Below are 18574 nucleotides of genomic sequence, written 5' to 3'. Positions count from 1 at the left end.
CCTCCTAACCTGTGTGATTTGTTGAGAGAAGCCTTCAAACTCCAAAAATTAAAGGAATTAGAGAACTGGAAACATCATGGTGCTTTCAAAGCAAGACTGGTGTGAAACTTGATGGGCCAAAACCTTTTCTTTCACACACTTTAAACAGGGGAAAAAAGGCAGAAGGAAGGATAAAGTTAAGAAGCAGACAGCAATAGGGTAAACTATGTACGGGCGTAGAAAGAGTAATGTAAGAAGGTAGGAGAAGGAAGAAAGGCAGGAGTGAGGGGAAGGTAAGATAGGAGACTCACTGTATAGTCTTGTAATACATCTCAATGCATCTCCGGTAAACAGTCACAAAGGAAACACTTTTCTTCCCAGAGTGCAATTAGCGCTATAAACACAACCAAAACATCCCATGACAGAAATAAAATGTTTGACAAGACAGTCTTCAAGAGGAGTTTATTTCTTTTGAAAAACAATCGTAGTATGTTTTTAAGCTTCTGGTTCAAACAATTCAGAAAACAGAAAATGTAAGAAATTAATTTATTGTTTTCAAAACATACTACTTGCAGTGGTCAAATAGGTTACAAGCTGTACTGCCTTGAGGACAAGGCCCTTTGAACTGTCTTGTGGGGCTGTTCTTTAAAATGTTATTCAGATTTTTGAATTATGGTGATAGATTTCCCATAGAAAAGCTCTATATATTAGGTGGTGGTGCCAAGAAAGCTGCATACAAATCTCTTGGGATTTCTCCAGCTTGTTCTGCTTTATTCCTCGACACGTGGCAAACATGGTCTAACATTTTAGACAACAATGTAACTGCGAGCATACATTTGTTGTCTTTCAAGAAAGCAATCTTCACTTTAGTTTGCTGAATTAGTCGTCGTCCACGGTTGGCTTGATAGTCACTCCTCTTCTAATCTGCCCCCAACCAATTAAACTAAAAAAAAACAAAGACAAGAAAATATGGATGAGAGCATAACTATGCATTAAATGTTACTTCAGGCAGTAATAAGGAAAATGCTACTTACCAGTATGCATCTGTTCTTGGCATGTAGGGCTGCAGAGCCACACACTATTGCATAGATCGCCATCTGGTGGTGGGCCCGGATGATTACACTTTGTTGTTTTGGAAGAGTCTGTCTGTTGGATGACGACTCCTGTAGATCGTAGTGCGCATGGGCATCGACTCAATCGTCAGATAGTTTTTCGCTATTGGGGAAATGATGGAGTTGTATGAGTAAAGAGAAGGATGTCCATGTCTTGTGTATCTAATTAAGATATTACTGGAACGGATATAGGTAGGCGGGTGGGCATGTGTGGCTCTGCAGCCCTACATGCCAAGAACAGATGCATAGTGGTAAGTAGCATTTTCCGTTCAAGGCATATGGGCTGCAGACCACACACTATTGCATTGATAGCAGAGCAGTTTTTCCTCTCTTAGCGGCGACCACCAGCATCTGTTGCAGTAGTTTGAAATAATGTCTTGAGTACAGCCTGGCCCACACTTGCTTGTTGTTTTGCCTGCACATCTACACAATAGTGTTTTGTAAATGTGTGCGTTGTAGACCATGTAGCTGCTTTACAGATATCATCTAGGGTATATTACCTATGAATGCCATAGATGCCCCTAATTTACAGGTGGAATGAGCCCTAGGGGGAAAGGATAGAGTGCATTTTGTTTTTTGGTAACAGTTTTGAATGCACTTAACCCACCTTGCAATCCCAGATTTTGAAATGGGATTACCTTTATATGGTGGAGAAAAGGACACAAACAATTGTTTTGTTTTACAAAATGGTTTTGTCCTATCAATGTAGTAGAGGAGCGCTCTTTTTACATCTAATGTATGTAGAGCTCTTTCCGCAACTGTTTGTGGTTGAGAAAAGAATACTGGCAACTCAATAGATTGGTTGAGGTTGAACGGTGAAATGACTTTTGGAAGGAATTTCGTTTTTTTTTTTTTTTTAAAAGAACCACTTTGTTGTGATGGAGTTTTATGAATGGTTCTTGAATTGTTAATGCCTGGATCTCACTTACCCTTCTGAGTGAGGTAATAGCAGCTTAAAAAGCAACTTTCCATGTATGGAACTGTAATTCACACTTATGCAATGGTTCAAATGGAGGACCCATAAGTCTAGTGAGAACAATATTTAAATTCCATACTGGGGAGGGTTGTATTCTGGGAGGAATTATTCTTTTGAGTCCTTCCATAAACGCTTTGATGGCAGGTACTCCAAATAATGACAAATGTTGTCTGTTTTGAAGGTAGGCTGCTATAGCAGCAATATGTAACCTGATTGAGGAGTACGCTAAATTACATCTTTGTAGATGGAGCAGGTAGCATTTGATGTTTTGGGTGGAAACATCTAATGGGTTAATGTTGTTATTTGTGCAATACACAACAAAAACTTTTCCACTCGGCTGCATAGCATGCTCTAGTGGTGAGGCGTCTCGCTTCTTTTATGACATTCATGCAATCAGGCGGAAGATTGAGGTATCCAAATTCTAAGACCTCAGGAGCCAAATCGCTAGATTTAGCTGCATTGTGTCTGGATGCATGATCTCTCCATGGTTCTGTGTCAGTAGTTGTGGAGAGTTTTAATTTTTGATGTGGTACTACTGAGAGCTCTACTAGTGTGGTGTACCACGGTTGTCTTACCCACGTTGGTGCTATGAGAATCAATGTGAGGGAATGTTGCTGTAGCTTGCGTACCACTACCGGAATTAGTGGGTGAGGTGGAAAAGCATAGGCAAATTTGTTTGACCAACTCATCCATACCGCATTGCCTTTGGACAATGGGTGTGGGTATCTGGCGGCGAAGCTTGGGCATTTGGAGTTGTGGTGTGTGGCGAACAGATCTATCGCTGGTTGGCCCCACTTGTGAAATAAAGGTTGAAGAACTGGAGGATGAAGTTCCCACTCGTGCATCTGTTGCCTTTGACGACTTAACAGATCCGCAACTTGATTGTGAACTCCTGGTAGATGTTCTGCTAACAGAAAGATTTTTGGAGGAATGGCTCACCTCCATATGCTCTGCGCCAGCCGGGAGAGCTGTAAGGAGTATGTTCCTCCCTGTTTTTGGAGGTAATACATGGCTGTCATATTGTCTGTACGGACTAGTACAGCCTTGCTTGATAGGTAATGTTGAAACTATTTTAGAGCTAGGAAAATTGCTAGCAACTCCAGATGATTTATGTGGAGTAGCTTTTGTTGCGGTGTCAATGTATCCTGTACTGTCTGTTTTTCCAAATGCGCTCCCCATCCTGTGTGAGATGAGTCTGTGGTTAGCACCACTTGTGGAACAGGCTCTATGAACGGCCTGCCCTTGGAAAGGGTTTTGGTGTTCCACCACTGCAGAGAGCGATGTGTCCGGTCGTCCACCACCACCAGATCTGTTATTTGTTGCTGAGCCCGATTCCACTGACTTGCTAAGCACTCTTGTGTGGGGCGCATTTGTAGTCTTGCGTGTGGTACTATGAAAATGCAAGATGCAATCACTCCGATTAATTGCATGAACACTAGCTGGTAGTGAGTGTTGTGGCTGGAATTTTTGTATAAGAGCTTGCATACTTTGTATCCTTGTTGGATTGGGGGATGCAATTGCTTTGGAGGTTTCTACTGTTGAGATAGGGACGGTTGGAGATGTGACTTCTTTTGATTTACTGTGAATCCTAGCTTGTGTAACAGGCAGAAGGTCTGATGTGTTTGCTGTACACATTGGTGGTACGACTTGGATTTTATTAGCCAGTCGTCTAGGAATGGGAAGACATGAATGTTGTCCCTTCTTAAGTGTGCTGCTACTACTGCTAGACACTTTGTGAAAACTCGAGGTGCTGTAGTTACTCCGAAAGGGAGTACTTTCAATTGGTAATGTTGACCTTCTAGTACGAATTGAAGGTACTTTTTGTGAGATTGATGGATAGGAATGTGGAAGTAGGCGTACTTGAGATCTAATGTGGCAAGAAGTCGCCTTGTTTTAACAGCGGCAGAACCTGCTGTAATGTGACCATATGGAAGGGGTGGGATTGTATGAAAAGGTTTAGAGGCCTTCGATCTAGTATAGGTCTGAGGGAACCATCCTTTTTGGGTATGAGAAAGTATAGGGAGTAAACTCCTGTTTTGATGGTGTTTTGGGACTGGTTCTATTGCATTCTTTTGCAGTAGAGATGCAGCCTCTTGTTTTAGGAGTGTGAGATGCTCCTGTGACATGGGACGTTGTCTGGGTGGTATTGTTAGAGGAGTGGAAGTGAGCTCCAGGCAATAACCTGACTGAACTATTTGTCTTACCCACCTGTCTGTGGTGATGGAGTTCCAGACAGGTAGGAACTGTTGTAATCTCCCCTCGACAGGAGTGGAATGTTCTGGGGGAATGGGAGGGAAGTCACTGCTTGGAAGTAGAGGCATTGTGGTTGTTGTTACCTCTGCCTCTACCCTTATTGTTGTTACCTCTATATCCTCCTCTGTAATACCCTCTACTGGGGAAGGTTTGGGTGGGTGCTTTATAAGAAGAGGAGGAGGTGTTGTCAGTTTGAAAACCTTTAGAGGCGCCCCTGTAAGAGGAGCGACGAAAGGACGCTCGATGGGTCTGAGTTTGTAAGGCTCCCATGGTTTTTGCCGTATCAGTATCTTATTTCATTTTCTCTAGTCAATTATCAACCGTTGGACCAAAGAGATGTTGCTGGTCAAAGGGTTGAATTAAGATACTGGCCTGTACTTCTGGCTTGAACCCAGAGATGCGTAACCAGGCATGTCTACGCAACAGTACTCCTGTATTTATTGCTTTAGAGGCTGTGTCAGCAGCTTCTAATGCACAGCGGATTGAGGTATTGGTAATAACCTTGCCTTCTTGTATTAAGTCAGAAGCCCTGGCCTCATATTGTTCTGGTAAATGTTGCATGAGTGTTTCTAGCTCATCATCATAATGAGCTCGATAATATCTTGCTAACAAAGCTTGAGTGTTAGCAATTCTCCAGATATTGGCTGCTTGTGAGATGGTGCGTTTTCCTGAAGCATCTAAAAGCTTGGACTCCTTATCAGGGGATGGAGCATCCCCTGTTGTCTGCGAGTTTGCTCTTTTCCTCGCATTTGAGACTACTGAGTCCAATGGCAGCTGACCTTTGATATATGCTGGGTCAGTTGGAGCCGCGTTATACTTCTTTTCTAGTCTGGGGTTTATTAACCTGGCTCTGACGGGGTCTTTGAATACCTCTGGTGCATGTTTTACCACTCCACTAAGAATTGGTAATGTGGTTGTGGTTTTATGTGACGACAGTAGTGTATCCATAAGGAAGTCCTCTTCCACTGGATCTGTATGTAAGTCCACTCCATGAAAAGTGGCTGCTCAATGAATGAGCTGTGTAAACCCAATAGTGTCATCTGGGGGAGATGGTCTAGAAGGGTATGCCTCATCTTGTGGCAGATCTGGTGCATCTGGCGCATTATAATCTTCCCAGGGATCATCTCATGGCCCCGGAATATTGTCTGGGTCATCGGTGTCATCTATGTGTTGCTCACTTTCTACCCCATGTGAATAATTGTCTTCATCATCATCATCATCCTGTGGTATAGGGCTATGTGTGATGGATGGTGAGTGTGCAGGAGAAATATCTATAGTTATCTCTAGCAATGGTGAAGGAATTCTTATGGGGGAAGTTTAAGCATGCTTTTTAAGAGGAACTGGAGGTGGTTTGGGAGAGTCCATTTTCCTCTTTTCAGGCACTGTAATTACATGTCCAGTCTTTGGTTTAATACGAAGAGTCTTTTGCTTTGGATCTGGGTGGAACAGCTCTTCTGCGGAAATATTCTTTTTCGGTGCCGATTTATCCTGCTTGGGACCGAAATACTTAGGTTTTACAGTGTAGATTGTCTTTGGAGCGGATTTTGGCTTCGGTTCCGAAGACTTGATGTCATGTTTCTTTCTCGGATCGGAGCTTTTTGGATCCGGAATTACTGGTCCCGAAGCACTTTTGGAATCATCAACCTTCGGAGCCGAAGTGTGTTGTGCTGGAGCAGGCTTCGGGTCAACTTTTTTCGGAACCGGAGTTGTCTTCGGTTCGATAGACTTGGGAACCTCTTTCAGTGCTGAGCTTGTTTTGGCTCGACCGGTTTTGGTACAGAGGGCTGCTTCGGTGCCGGAGTTAGCTTTGGTTTGAGAACCTTCTGCTTGTCGGGACCGACAGACTGACCCGAGCCCAAGTCGACTGGAGACTTTTTTGGATTCTTCGTTGCCGAGCCAGAAGGCGGGGCATTGGAAGATTTTGGCCGGTGTGCACCTGGACCCGGAGGTGGAGGTGCTGAGCTTGTTTTCGGCTCGACCGGTTTTGGTACCGAGGGCTGCTTCGGTGCAGGAGTTAGCTTTGGTTTGAGAACCTTCTGCTTGTCGGGACCGACAGACTGACCCGAGCCCAAGTCGACTGGAGACTTTTTTGGATTCTTCGTTGCCGAGCCAGAAGGCGGGGCATTGGAAGGTTTTGGCCGGTGTGCACCTGGAGGTGGAGGTGGAACCACCGAAGCCTGTCCCGGTATTGGGGAGGGGGTGGGAACAGGGTCAACGCTTGTACTCACAACCTGTTGACCGGCTGGAAGAAGATAGTCGACTTCTGATTGTTTCTCTGCTCCGGAAGCTGAATCCTCTGCTTCGGAAACAATGTCGTCCTGCTGTTGTTCTTCGGACTCTATCTCGATCGGAGCCTCGTCTATGATGAGGACTGGTGTCGATGAAGAGGACTGCGCTATGACTCTTCAAGTTTGACGGTCTCTGATGGTTTTATTGGACCGGAACGAAGCGCAGGCCTCGCAATCTCTACTCTCGTGCTCCGGGGACAAGCACAGATTGCAAACCTCATGAAGATCAGTGCGAGGAAATTTGTGTCCACACTGAGGGCACTTCTTGAAGGGTGTTCTTTCCATGAGCCAAAGGCCCAATGGCGCAGTTGGGCCCGATGGCCCTGACGAACGCTGGAATCGAGAAGCGCAAGCCTTCCTTCGGCGCGGGTAACTGGAATTACTGTCGAAGACGATACCGATGGTATGATGTAGGACCGGAAGTCGAAAAGAGATCGGTAACGGGACTGAACGATAAACACATCCGAGCCCGATGGCGGAAAAGAACAATCTGACGATGGAGTCGATGCCCATGCTCACTACGATCTACAGGAGGGTCATCCAACAGACAAAGACTCTTCCAAGACAACAACAAAGTGTAATCATCCGGGCCCACCACCAGATGGCGATCTATGCAATAGTGTGTGGTCTGCAGCTCATATGCCTTGAACACATTACAAAAAAAAAGCATTTTAATCTTACACTCTGTGACCTATTTCCAAATCTAAGGATTATGTGGGAAGAAACTACAAAAAGTTTGCTCACCTATGCTTCTAAAGAGAAAGGAAAGACTTCTAGAAAGACCTCCAAATCAGATCCTGCTAATAGTAAATGGCTGACATTTTTCCATTCAGCACCAGGAAAGAACTCAATAGGCTCTGTCGCTCAGATAAATATATCTGTTTTTTTCATCTTGAAGACAAATTACTTACCTTTGGTAATGATATATCTACAAGAAACATTAGACCCCCAGGCGTCAGACTGGATCCGGAAAGTTTGTCAGCAGCACCCCTGCGCGTCGATAGGCGTTGTCATGCGGCTCCGCGTACATCGCTGGTGCCGTCATCGCCGAGATGACGTTGCTGGAGCCACTTCGATGCGCCCAAGTGCACCGACGTCAGTTCTGTACACGACTTTCCGCGCCAGGAACGCAGAGCTATGCAAGATACTGACCACTGGTGTACTGAAACTAGGGCCCTAAAAGGGATGACCTTAACCCTAGGAATCATTACGCATAACGGGGTGGATGGGTAGGGCGGTAAGGAATCTATCACTAACTAATGTTTCTTACAGATATATCATTACCAAAGGTAAGTAACTTCTTCATCTGAAAGAAACACGTTAGTGATAGATTCCTTACCTTAAATTAGATACCCCAGCAATACCAACCCCGGTGGTGGGTCTGCGAACTAAGATCACACCAGAAAGTAAGAGAACAGAACGGCCAAAGAAGCCGTTTCTCCGGACTTGACTGTCAAGGCAATAATGTTTGGTAAAAGTGTGCAGCGAGGCCCACGTGGCTGCCGGAAAGATGTCTTGCAGGGCGGACACCACGTCCCAATGCAGTGGTAGCTGCCGTCGCCCTGGTAGAATGGGCACGCAACCCCACCGGAGGTTCCTTTTTAGCCAGAGAATAACAGGCTTTGATACACAAGGCGACCCAGCGGGAGATAGTCCTCTTGTGTACAGCCCAACCTTTCTTGGCGCCTACGTAGCCAACAAAGAGCTGGTCATCCACCCAGGACTGTTGTGTGCGATTCAGGTAAAATGAGAGCGCACTTTTTGGGTCCAGACGGTGGAGCCTCTCTTCCTCTCTTGAAGAGTGCGAAGGTGGAAAGAAAGTGGGCAAGGTGATAGTTTGCCCGATGAGGAAGGCAGTAACCTTCGGCAAGAAGGAAGGCCGAGTGCGAAGCACAACATTGTCGGGATGAACAGACAGAAAAAGAGGGTTACAGGAAAGAGCCTGGGACTCACTCATGCGCCCAGCGGAGGGGATGGCAACCAGGAAAGAAGTCTTCAAAGTAAATAAACGAAGAGGACAGTTTAGAAGCAGCTCAAAAGGAGCACACATCAGATAAGTAAGAACTAGATTCCAGTCCAACTGCGGCATTACAAACGGAATAGGAGGAAAAAGGTGAGGAATGCCTTTAAGAAATCTATTAACAGGGGAACTGAGAAAAGAGAGGGCTGATGAGGAAGCCTGAGAAAGGCTGAAATCGCAGAAAGGTAGCCATTAATAGTGCCCAGAGCAGAGCCCTGCTGGGCCAGAAAAAGAAGGAACAAAAGAACTTCTGAAAGAGAGGCAGAAAGGGGATCTCCAGCCTTTGCTGTGCACCATGCCACAAATTTGTTCTGCCTGCAGGCGTATACTGATTTAGTAGAGAGACGACTGGCTGCCAGAATGAGATCACAGACTTCAGGAGGCAAGTCAAATGGAATCCGCTGTCGCCGCTCAATCTCCACGCATGTAGGTGGAGGCTAGACAGGTTCGGGTGAAGGAACGTCCCTTGTTGCTGTGACAGAAGATCCTCCCGAGGAGGCAGACAGATCGGGGGATCCACACTCATACTGAGTAGCTCGGGGTACCAAACTCTTCGAGCCCAGTCCGGGGCTACAAGAACGACTTGGGCCCGGTCGCACCTGATCTTCTTCAGCACTCTGGGTAGAAGTGGTATGGGCGGAAAGGCGTACAATAGACCGCAACTCCACTTGTGACGAAAAGCGGCGTAGAGCGAGTGCCGCCTTGGAAATTCCAACGTGCAGAACTGATGACATTGCACGTTCTCTTCGGTGGCGAATAGATCTAACCAAGGCTCTCCCCACTATTGAAAGAGATCTTGCGCCACCTCCGAGTGAAGACACCATTCGTGATCATGCACCTGGGGCTGAGTTCGTCCGCCCTGGCGTTCAAAGAACCTGCCAAGTGTTGAACCATCAAGGAAATGCCTTGACGTTCCAGCCATGTCCAGAGACAAAGAGCCTCCTGACACAGGGGCCACGCCCCACTCCGCCTTGTTTGTTGCAATACCACATGGCGGTGGTGTTGTCTGAACACCCGCACTACACTTCCCTTGACAGAGGGAATGAATGCCTTCAGTGCAAGTCGGATCGCCCGGAGCTCCAGAAAGTTGATATGGAGCCTGGACTCCAACGGAGACCAGAGGCCTCTGATCTCCGCCTCTCCAATGTGGCCGCCCCATCCCAGGAGGGACGTATCCGTCACCACTGTGTGCTCTGGTTAGGGAAGGGAGAGGGATCTGCTGCAGACTCAATGCTGGTTCGTGAGCAACCACTGCAATTGTTGTGCAGTGCCCTCCGAGATCTGGACGTACTTGGACAGGTTCCCTATATGCTGCGCCCACTGGAACTTCATGTCCCACTGCAGAGCCCGCATATGCCATTTGGCATAATTGGTCAGCAGGATGCTGGCGGCCATGAGGCCCAGCAGCCTCAAGGTCCTCCTGATCGAAACCCAGGACAAGGGCTGAAAGATCGGAATCATAGCCTGAATGTCCTGGACTCGCAGCTCGGGAGGATAGACCGAAACTGCACCGTGTCCAGAACCGCTCCGATGAAGAGGAGCTTCTGAGAGGGGATAAGGTGTGACTTTGGCACGTTGATTGAAAACCCCAGCAAATGCAAGAGGTCGGCTGTAGTCTGAAGGTGGGACACGTGCCTGGGCCAAGCCCGCCTTCAACAGCCAGTTGTCGAGATAGGGGAAGACTGAAACCCCCTATCTGCGCAGATGAGCTGCGACCACCGCCATGACTTTCATGAACACCCGAGGGGCGCGGGTAAAGCCAAAAGGGAGCACGGTAAACTGAAAGTGCTCATTGCCTACCGTGAACCGCAGGTAACGCCAGTGGGTTGGCAGGACGGGAATATGAAAGTAAGCGTCCTGTAAGTCCAACGCTACCATCCAGTCTTGCGGGTCTAGGGCAGACAAGACCTGAGCAAGAGCATCTTGAACTTCTCCTTCCGGAGGAAGCCATTGACGTTCCGAAGGCCCTGGTCTTTCTTTGGAACCAGGAAGTAGTGGGAGTAACAACCACAAACTACTTCTGGCGCCGGAACGCGCTTGGTGGCCCCCTTGAACAAGAGGGCCGCAACTTCCTGCTGGAGAAGTGCCAAGTGATCCTCCGACATGCAGAGGTATAGAGGTGGCATGGCTGGAGGGGTAGTCATGAAGGGGAGGGAGTAGCCCCTTCGGACTAACTGTAAAACCTACCTGTCCGAAGTGATGGTGCGCCAGTGGTGGAGGTGATGGCGAATCCTGAACCCACTGGTGTTGAGTTAGCGTGAAACACCGGACTAGGAAGGCTTGGAGGCAGTGGCGGCAGGGGAGGTGGTGGACTGACCCACCCGCTGGCCCTGTGACCCACCTCTGCGGGTCCCACGTCCGCAGCTGCGCTGATACTGTTGCTGCGCAGTCCTGTGGCTCTGAAACGAACGTGTTTGGGCGCCCCTTCCTTGGCCACGAAAGGAGTGAAAAGCAGAAGTGGAAGGAGTGCACGTGGCCGAAAGGTTTAAGGACTTAGCTGTAGCCCGCGAGTCCTTAAAAAGCTCCAAAGCAGTATCTGCCTTGTCGCTAAAAAGGCGAGTGCCATCAAAGGCATGTCCATCAGTGTTCAGGGCATCCCCGGAAAAGCCAGTTGCCTTCAGCCAGGCGTGGCAGCGTAGCGCCACCGTCGTGGAAATCGCTTCCCAAACTGCTCCAGTTTCTTGGATTCCCTGTCCGGTGGTGCGGAAGGGAATGCACTTGGGGACGCGGAAACTTGGACAACCAAGCTCTCAGGGGTAGGGTGTTGTGAGAGGAAAATGAGGTCGCCCGGGGCCAGGCGATGGTGTCGGGTCACGTTCCTATCCACAGGAGCCCCTGTGTTGGACCTGGACCAGGTGCCGAAAAGGACGTCCGAAAGTGCATCGTTGAACGGCAACAGCAGCTCCGACGAGGAAGACGCCGGCCAAAGCACCTCTGTCAGGAGGTTAGTCCTGACGGCCATCGTAGGGAGCTTGAGGTGGAGAGCCTTGGCTGCCTTACGCAACACCACAGAATATGTACCACAGAATATGTACCACCCTCCTCCGTAGCCACGGTAGAAGGAGACAGTGCGCCAGGTTCTTGAGTAAAATCCAGCTCACCTGTGTCCTCCAAATCCTCTTCCCAGTTCAGGTTTAATTCGCATTGGGCTGCGAGAGGGTCTTTAGACCCCTCCCATTCCTCCTAACCTGCCGGGCAGGCGGAAAAGAGGGAGGCGGATGGAGAAAGGGATAGAAATTCCCCATCGGCATCGATCGACCCCAGTCCGGTGCCGTCTCCACGTCGGGGTGGAAGCTGGAGACTGCGTCGGTCAGGGAGCCTGCCAATGCCGGTGCAGTAGACGTCGATGGTCGTATGAGGCCATGCATGGATCCATGGGGGTCTTGAGACGTCAAGACCGGAGGCGTCGATGACGTCGGGGCTGGAGCCGGCGACGAAGAGGAGCGAGGACTCCCAGTCGGACCCGTGGGGCCCGAAGGCGTGCCGGCGGGGCCCCGATGGGCCAAAAAGGTGGGCCGTGGCTGATAGAAAGCCCTGTAGCTGGGCCGGAGTCGCAGACTGACCCGGGAAGGGCGGGTAGGCCGTTGGGAACTGCGCAGGCTCAGCTGGAGCCACTTATTCTAAGGTAAGCAATCTATCACTAACATATTTCTTTCAGATCAGGGGTGCAACGTGACATTTTACAACACTTACCTTTAGACCACTGATAAATGAAACATGCTGGCACAGTGTTTCCAAGGCCAATGAAGCAGTCGTCACAAAACATCTCATAAAAGGATGTGTGCAGTGGCTCCTGGTTCTTACTTAAGGCTGCATGCCAGTTCATTTGAGGTATTTTGCAAGTAGAAGGTGGTGTTTTTTTAATGCTGTTGTGCCAGGGAGTGGAAGGGCCATCTGGAATCAATAACCACCCGCTTCGGACGCAGCTTACTTCCAGTGGCAGAGCGGGCACGAGACCCATGTCTCAGTTAAGGAACAATACAAAAAAGTGATTGATGGAATGTTTGAACTAATCAAACCCACTAGTAATTACTCTGGGCTACATCCCAGTCCATCGTTTTTTTACTGTACTTGCTACCTCACATTAGATTCAGCCATATGCAAATCAATCTTGGTCCTCAGTGTGTTGCTTTAAGTGCGACCGGTATGTTAAGATGTGGTTCCCATGCTCACTGTACCAATGGAACCAAGCTAAAGCTGACGCAATTTGGTGGAAATTATTGTTGGGTTGCTTGTGTTCCTCCTGTACATAGAGGACCTTGCTTGGCAGTTCGGGGTGAACTGTTTCCATGGAGCAGGGCCAAGACTGTTTTGCATATGGCTGGGTCCAAAGCAAGGTGACAGTGGACAGGGATGTGACATGAGTAATTACCAGTAGCTGAGATTACATTAAAGCATTCCGTTCATCACTTTGCTTTCCTGGTTACTATTTAGGACACATTGGATGAGCCACTGGATCAGAGAATCTGTAGTGGAGCTAATTTTATCCAGATTGTCCCCTCATTTCCTGGCAGACACCATTTAATGACATTGCACTCTACATCTACATCAGCGAATATCCACTCACTTGTATGCTCAGCAGTAAAACTACGTTACCAAAGGTCTACAGTCTTATTAATTCTGAGTCACATACTGCATATTAAAAAACAGATAACTGGTTCATCTAATTTTATAAGCAAAACTATTTTTTTTTTAGGTGTTAAGGTGATAGATTTTTTTACCCGCTAGCATGATTATGGAAAATGAAATGAAAATACAGCATAACCTTTTGTTTTGAGAACCGTACTTTTTTATGCTACCTCTCTGCCTGCAAGTGTACAAATGTCTATTGACTGATCCGATCACAAAAGGAGCGGTGGTGGTGGAGATGGGAGAAAACAAAATGGTTACTCACCAGTAGAAGTAGTTTTGCAGCCTGAAGAGTTTTCTGGATTCACATACTGTGAAATTATTCTGCCATCTAGTGGTTGGGTCCCTTATCATGTTTTGTCCTAATCCTGTTTTTTTCTTTATGGGAGTCCATCCAATGTTTGAGGTCAGATGACACCCCCCCCCCCCCCCGAAGTTCCTGTGCATCGACGCCATTTCAGATTCTTTTTTTTTTTCCTTTCCTTGAAACTCCTCTTTTCTAGTCTATTCGCTTTTCCCTCTTTCTGGGTAGGTGTGAAATTTGCTTGTAAATCCAGAAAACTCTTCAGGTTGCAAACCTACTCCTACTGGTAAGTAACTATTTGGTTATGCAGCACAAAACGTTTTATGGATTCACATGCTGTGCATCTGATTACGTAGCGGTGTTTGGTTCTCTAGGAAGGATAGGTTGCAAAGAGGATGGATTGGCAAACAGGTGTCGTAGTACTCTGTCCCACCTGTGCTTCCTTGTTCAGATGGATGTCCACAGAGCAGTGTTTCGCGAAGGTGTGTGGAGATTCCCAGTTGCAGCCGTGCAGATGTCGGCCAACAGTACTTTTTGCCAGGAACGTTAGGGTTGCGCCCTTCTTCCTGATTAATTGTGCCCTAGGACATGTGGGCGAGGTCGTCCCTGCCCTTGCATAGCATATTTTTAGTCTCCACTATCCATCGTGCAATTGTCACTATGGTTACTGGTGTACCAAGGCTAGCCACAGCGAAGGAAATGAAGAGTTGTTTCCCCTTACAGATTGTTCTAGTCTCTTGTAGGTAGCACGTGTGCCTCTGCACATCCAATATATGAAATGCCCTCTCAGCTGGAGTTCTTGGGTCCTGAAAAAAGGCTGGCAGTTGAGTACTCTGGTTGACGTGGAAAAGTCATACTACTTTTGGCAGTAACCGTGAATTCGTTCTCAGGATAACCTTCACCTTTTCTGCTGCTCTGTTTTCTTGCCCTTCTCTGAATTTCCATTGTTGAAGATGCCAAAATTCTAGGTCAAGGGCCTGGGAAAACGTTTGAAGACCACTGTTCTAGGTATTCAGGAGCCACGCCACTATGTTGCGTGTGGGTGGCACACTTTTCCGTTTTGCATAGTTAACAGGTCCTGAGTTGCCTTGATTCCCATGATTTGTCCCTTGGACATCTTTTATAGATCCTAGTGCCATGTTTGTCATTTGTATGAGTGACGTTTCTTGTAGTCTGGTCGGACTAGTGAAGAAGAAACCTGGACGCAAAATGTAGACATTTTGTATTTTTCAGAGTTGTGAACAGGTCTATGCTTGGTGTTCCCCTCTGCTTGAACACACTGTCCAGCACTTCCTGCTTCATCTCCCATTCCCGGGAGGTGTCCTCTTGTCTGCTCAGTCTGTCCACTTCTGTGTTCTGCTACCCGTGAAAGTGTATTGTTACTAGGGTCTTGTTCTGTTGAAACGCCCACTTCCATATTTCCTGCACTAGTTGTGATGGTGTTGTCTCGGTTGTTGAGGTAAAACACATTAGCTGTATTGTCAGTCTGTATAAGCACTGTCTGACCCTCACATGCACCTAAAACGCTTTCAGTGCAAGGAAGACCGTATTCTGTACCAGGTAGTTTGGTAGACGTGTGTCCCATTTTCACTACACCACTGGATTCAAGCTAGCCTGGCTGATGAAGGGTGATGCCTTAAAATCGGTCCCCAGGTTGCTTGTTTCCAGTCCAGGGAGGACCTGGCTTGGCAGTTCAGGCTGGACTGTTCCCACAAGGAACAGGGTCAAGACTGATTTGCATATGGCTGGGTCCAAACTGGAGTGGTGTGGTGAGCAAAAGAATGATGGATTAAACCCAGATCCTTGTGACTGGGGGTGAATGTTTGCATTGTCCAGTATTCCGTCCATCAATTGTTTCTTTTGCATATGTCGCCCTAAGTGGGAAGGGTATGCCGAGACGTGGGTCCCGTGCTCACTACACCACTGGTTTCAAGCTAGCCTGGCTGATGAAGGCTGATGCCCTGAAACCGGTCCCAGAATGCTTGTTCCTATTCAGGGAGGACCTGGCTTGGCAGTTCGGGCTAGACTGTTTCCACAAGGAACAGGGTCAAGACTGATTTGCACATAGTTGGGTCGTAACTGGGGTGGTGTGGTGAGCAAAAGAATGATCGATTAAACCCAGATACTTGTGACTGGGGGCGAATGTTTGCATTGTCCAGCATTCCGTCCATCAATTGTTTTTTTTGCCTTTTCTCCATTATGACATACTCTGCGCTTATGCATTAAAATTTAATTAACAGAAAGACCCTGCAATTCATCTGGCTATACAAACTGAAGATTTATTCATGCTCTGGATATCTCCTCGTGAAAATTGCAGTTAGCCGTAATTTGGCTAAGCAGTGGTACCATATGAGGGAGAATTGTTACGTCTCGGTGCAAACCGATTTAGTCATAAACCTCAGAATCCATCTAATTGTAATATACAAAATACAGAAACCCAAAGAATTTCTCAAGCATAGGCTATGAATGGCTTACTGTTCGAAGACTTTAATGAAACAACATGTGGTACAGGGAGGCTATGATTTTGCCTTTCAGCCAATCAAAACAAAAAATAAAATTCTGCCCACGAAAGGGAAACAGTAGAAGTGTGCACTGTATAAATAGGGGTGTAGGACAGGAAAAGCAGAAGCGCAAGTTCTTTCTTGAAAGGTGAAAAGATGGGGTACTGGTACATATTAGGACTGTAGTGCTAGAAGGACACAGCTTTTTTTTCCATACCCAAGTATTATGAAATTGTGTTAGCAAGTGCAAGAATAATTTTAAGTTACAGAAAAAACAGAAAATTCATTTTCCAGTCTGGCATAAAATACATAAGATTTGCCAGGCAATAACACTTTTAAAGCATATTAGTGGTTTATTGTTCATATAGTTGAAATCCTATTTCTTGGCTGATTAAGTACTATTGACACGTCTGCATTGTCAAAGCTTTTAAGAGTAAGAAAAAAAAATAAAAACGAACAAGAAAAAACAGTCACTTGGTTACTAATTAACTATCAGGTCACTTACCGCCAGTGTTTCTCAACCCTTCGACTAAGGGCAATTTTTTCACCAACTTCTGTGCACACAGGGTTTGTCAGCACTATTTTGCCCAAATCGGCTTTAACTGCACTTACTCTTCCTCCAGTTGACAAAGAACCTATATTTACCATCAGGACCTCATTTTTAGATAGCTTTTGCACCTGAAAGACAATTGAATTATGGTATCAATACACAAATAACATTAATCATGGAAAATATATTTTTCATAACGAAAGCTATAACTATCTAGCATTGAGTGAAACCATGCACCACCTCCCAAGTTTGCTTAGGAAGGAAGCATGGCATTCTATTGTTGAAGACTTTAGAAAAGCAAAACTTACCTTCTTGATAACTCTGATACTCTTAGCTCTGGCTCTACCATCTGTTATACTTGGCTGGATCCAATGATCAATGCTTATAAAAAACAAGCAGTTGCAATGCAATAGGTCTCGCATTATTAAAGTTTGAGCTATTGGCATTGCTAAATAATGCAACACCAATAGCTCAAACTTTAATAATGCGAGGCCTATTGCATTGCAAATGCTTGTTTGACTTGCAATAGAGATAGTATAATTACTGAAAGGATGACCAGTTTGGAATGCCTTGGTATTTTTTGAGAATTTCTTGTATATTTGTTGTATCTTTTCAGAGGAATTTATTTTTGCAGGGGTGGCAAAGCTGGGAATTTCTGATTATTGTGAAGGGTTACGTGCAAAGGTCAATATTTTTAATCGGTGCCCCAGGATGGTTTACAGGCACATTGATCAGTCTTTTGAAGTAGTGATCCTTAGCAAGTAGAGCTTATTCATTGAGAATTTTTCTTTGCCTTTTTGTTGGCTTGTTGAGTTTGTGTTGTTTTTCTCATTTCTAATGCTCTCATTGCCCTTTTACTAGTATTGTTTTCTCTGGTATGCCAAGGAGCAGAGTTCAATAAGGATTTCTACTGACTTGTTACAGCATTTGGAGATGAGGAGTATCATGGTTACGGCTACTGCTTGAGGTCTTAAGCGTTATTGGCTAGAGATATTTTTTAGTCTTCTTATGAACAAGAAAGTTTCAAAATGTTCTTTATTGTGTAGACTTCCAAGTAGTGTGTCCTTGTATTGCAAAATGATCCAACCAGTCAGGTATGGAGGGTTCAATAAGGTGATGATACTGGAAGGGGCAATTAGGAGGCTCAAAGTGTTACTGTGTGTGTTAGAAGAGTGAGAGGGCTCATTCCATAAATCTATTTCTGTAATTTATATGGCATCATGGTTCGTTGATGTTCCATAGGATACTGATTTCCTTTGAGAATGTTGGCATGGTAAGTTTTTAATGAAGTGAGAAATTTCTTACGTTTTCCAGGAATTACGTCAGTACAAGAAATGTAAGAATATGATTTATTTTGTGTTGAACTGATTAGACCTGAGAAGGGGAGGATATCTTGGGTAAATCTAGGTGGAAGGAGTCCACCTGCACACAAGTGTAGCCCATATGTGGCCAATGGTTAGGGAAGGGCCATGAATGGATTTGTGAAACAAACAAGTTACGAATGGTTTTATTATAAAGGTGGGCAGTTATCTGCCTCTACCCCATATGCAAGACACAGCACCATACTCTTCTTACGGCAACTCTGCCTTTAAGCTCAAGTTTAGATAGTTGGTGCATTTTGCTCCATAAAGTAGTCCCTCGAAGGCTAAATGCCTTTAAAATATTTAAATTCTGGGCAGATCACTAGAGGGAACTGTAAAGTAGAAACAACAATATACTAACATGCAGCTAGGACGGTTACAGCTGTGGCATGCTTTACAATTCTGAGTAACAAGTAAATGGTAGAGTTCTACTTAAGAAAATTTCTACGGAGCAAAATGAAATTCTTTTTGGCTCAATGCCCTTTTTGTAATGCATATGGTGTTTTTCAATCGATAAACAAAGTGTTATTGCAAAAAAGAGAGTTAAGGAACATATCCCACAATAATATGTGCATTCAAAGCCCAAATAGGGATGTATACT

The 18574-nt window shown here is 46.1% G+C and overlaps 1 protein-coding gene across 1 annotated transcript in view; it reads right to left on the bottom strand.

The window, feature by feature from the left end:
* Positions 1 to 424: 424 nt before the first annotated feature.
* The window catches only part of EIF2S3 (eukaryotic translation initiation factor 2 subunit gamma), a 489947-nt gene continuing 471797 nt past the window's right edge, over positions 425 to 18574 (bottom strand). The window contains exons 11-12 of the mRNA XM_078657789.1: positions 16568 to 16740; positions 425 to 922 (exon numbers count right to left, since the gene is read on the bottom strand). Coding sequence (XP_078513915.1) covers positions 859 to 922; positions 16568 to 16740 — 237 coding nt within the window. The 3' untranslated portion in view covers positions 425 to 858. The remainder of the gene's footprint in view (positions 923 to 16567; positions 16741 to 18574) is intronic.

This window comes from Lissotriton helveticus, chromosome 8, assembly GCF_964261635.1.
Source record: "Lissotriton helveticus chromosome 8, aLisHel1.1, whole genome shotgun sequence".
In the NCBI taxonomy this organism is placed as follows: domain Eukaryota; kingdom Metazoa; phylum Chordata; class Amphibia; order Caudata; family Salamandridae; genus Lissotriton; species Lissotriton helveticus.
Note: the sequence above shows the minus strand (reverse complement) of the source record. Positions and strands in the feature narration are given on the sequence as shown.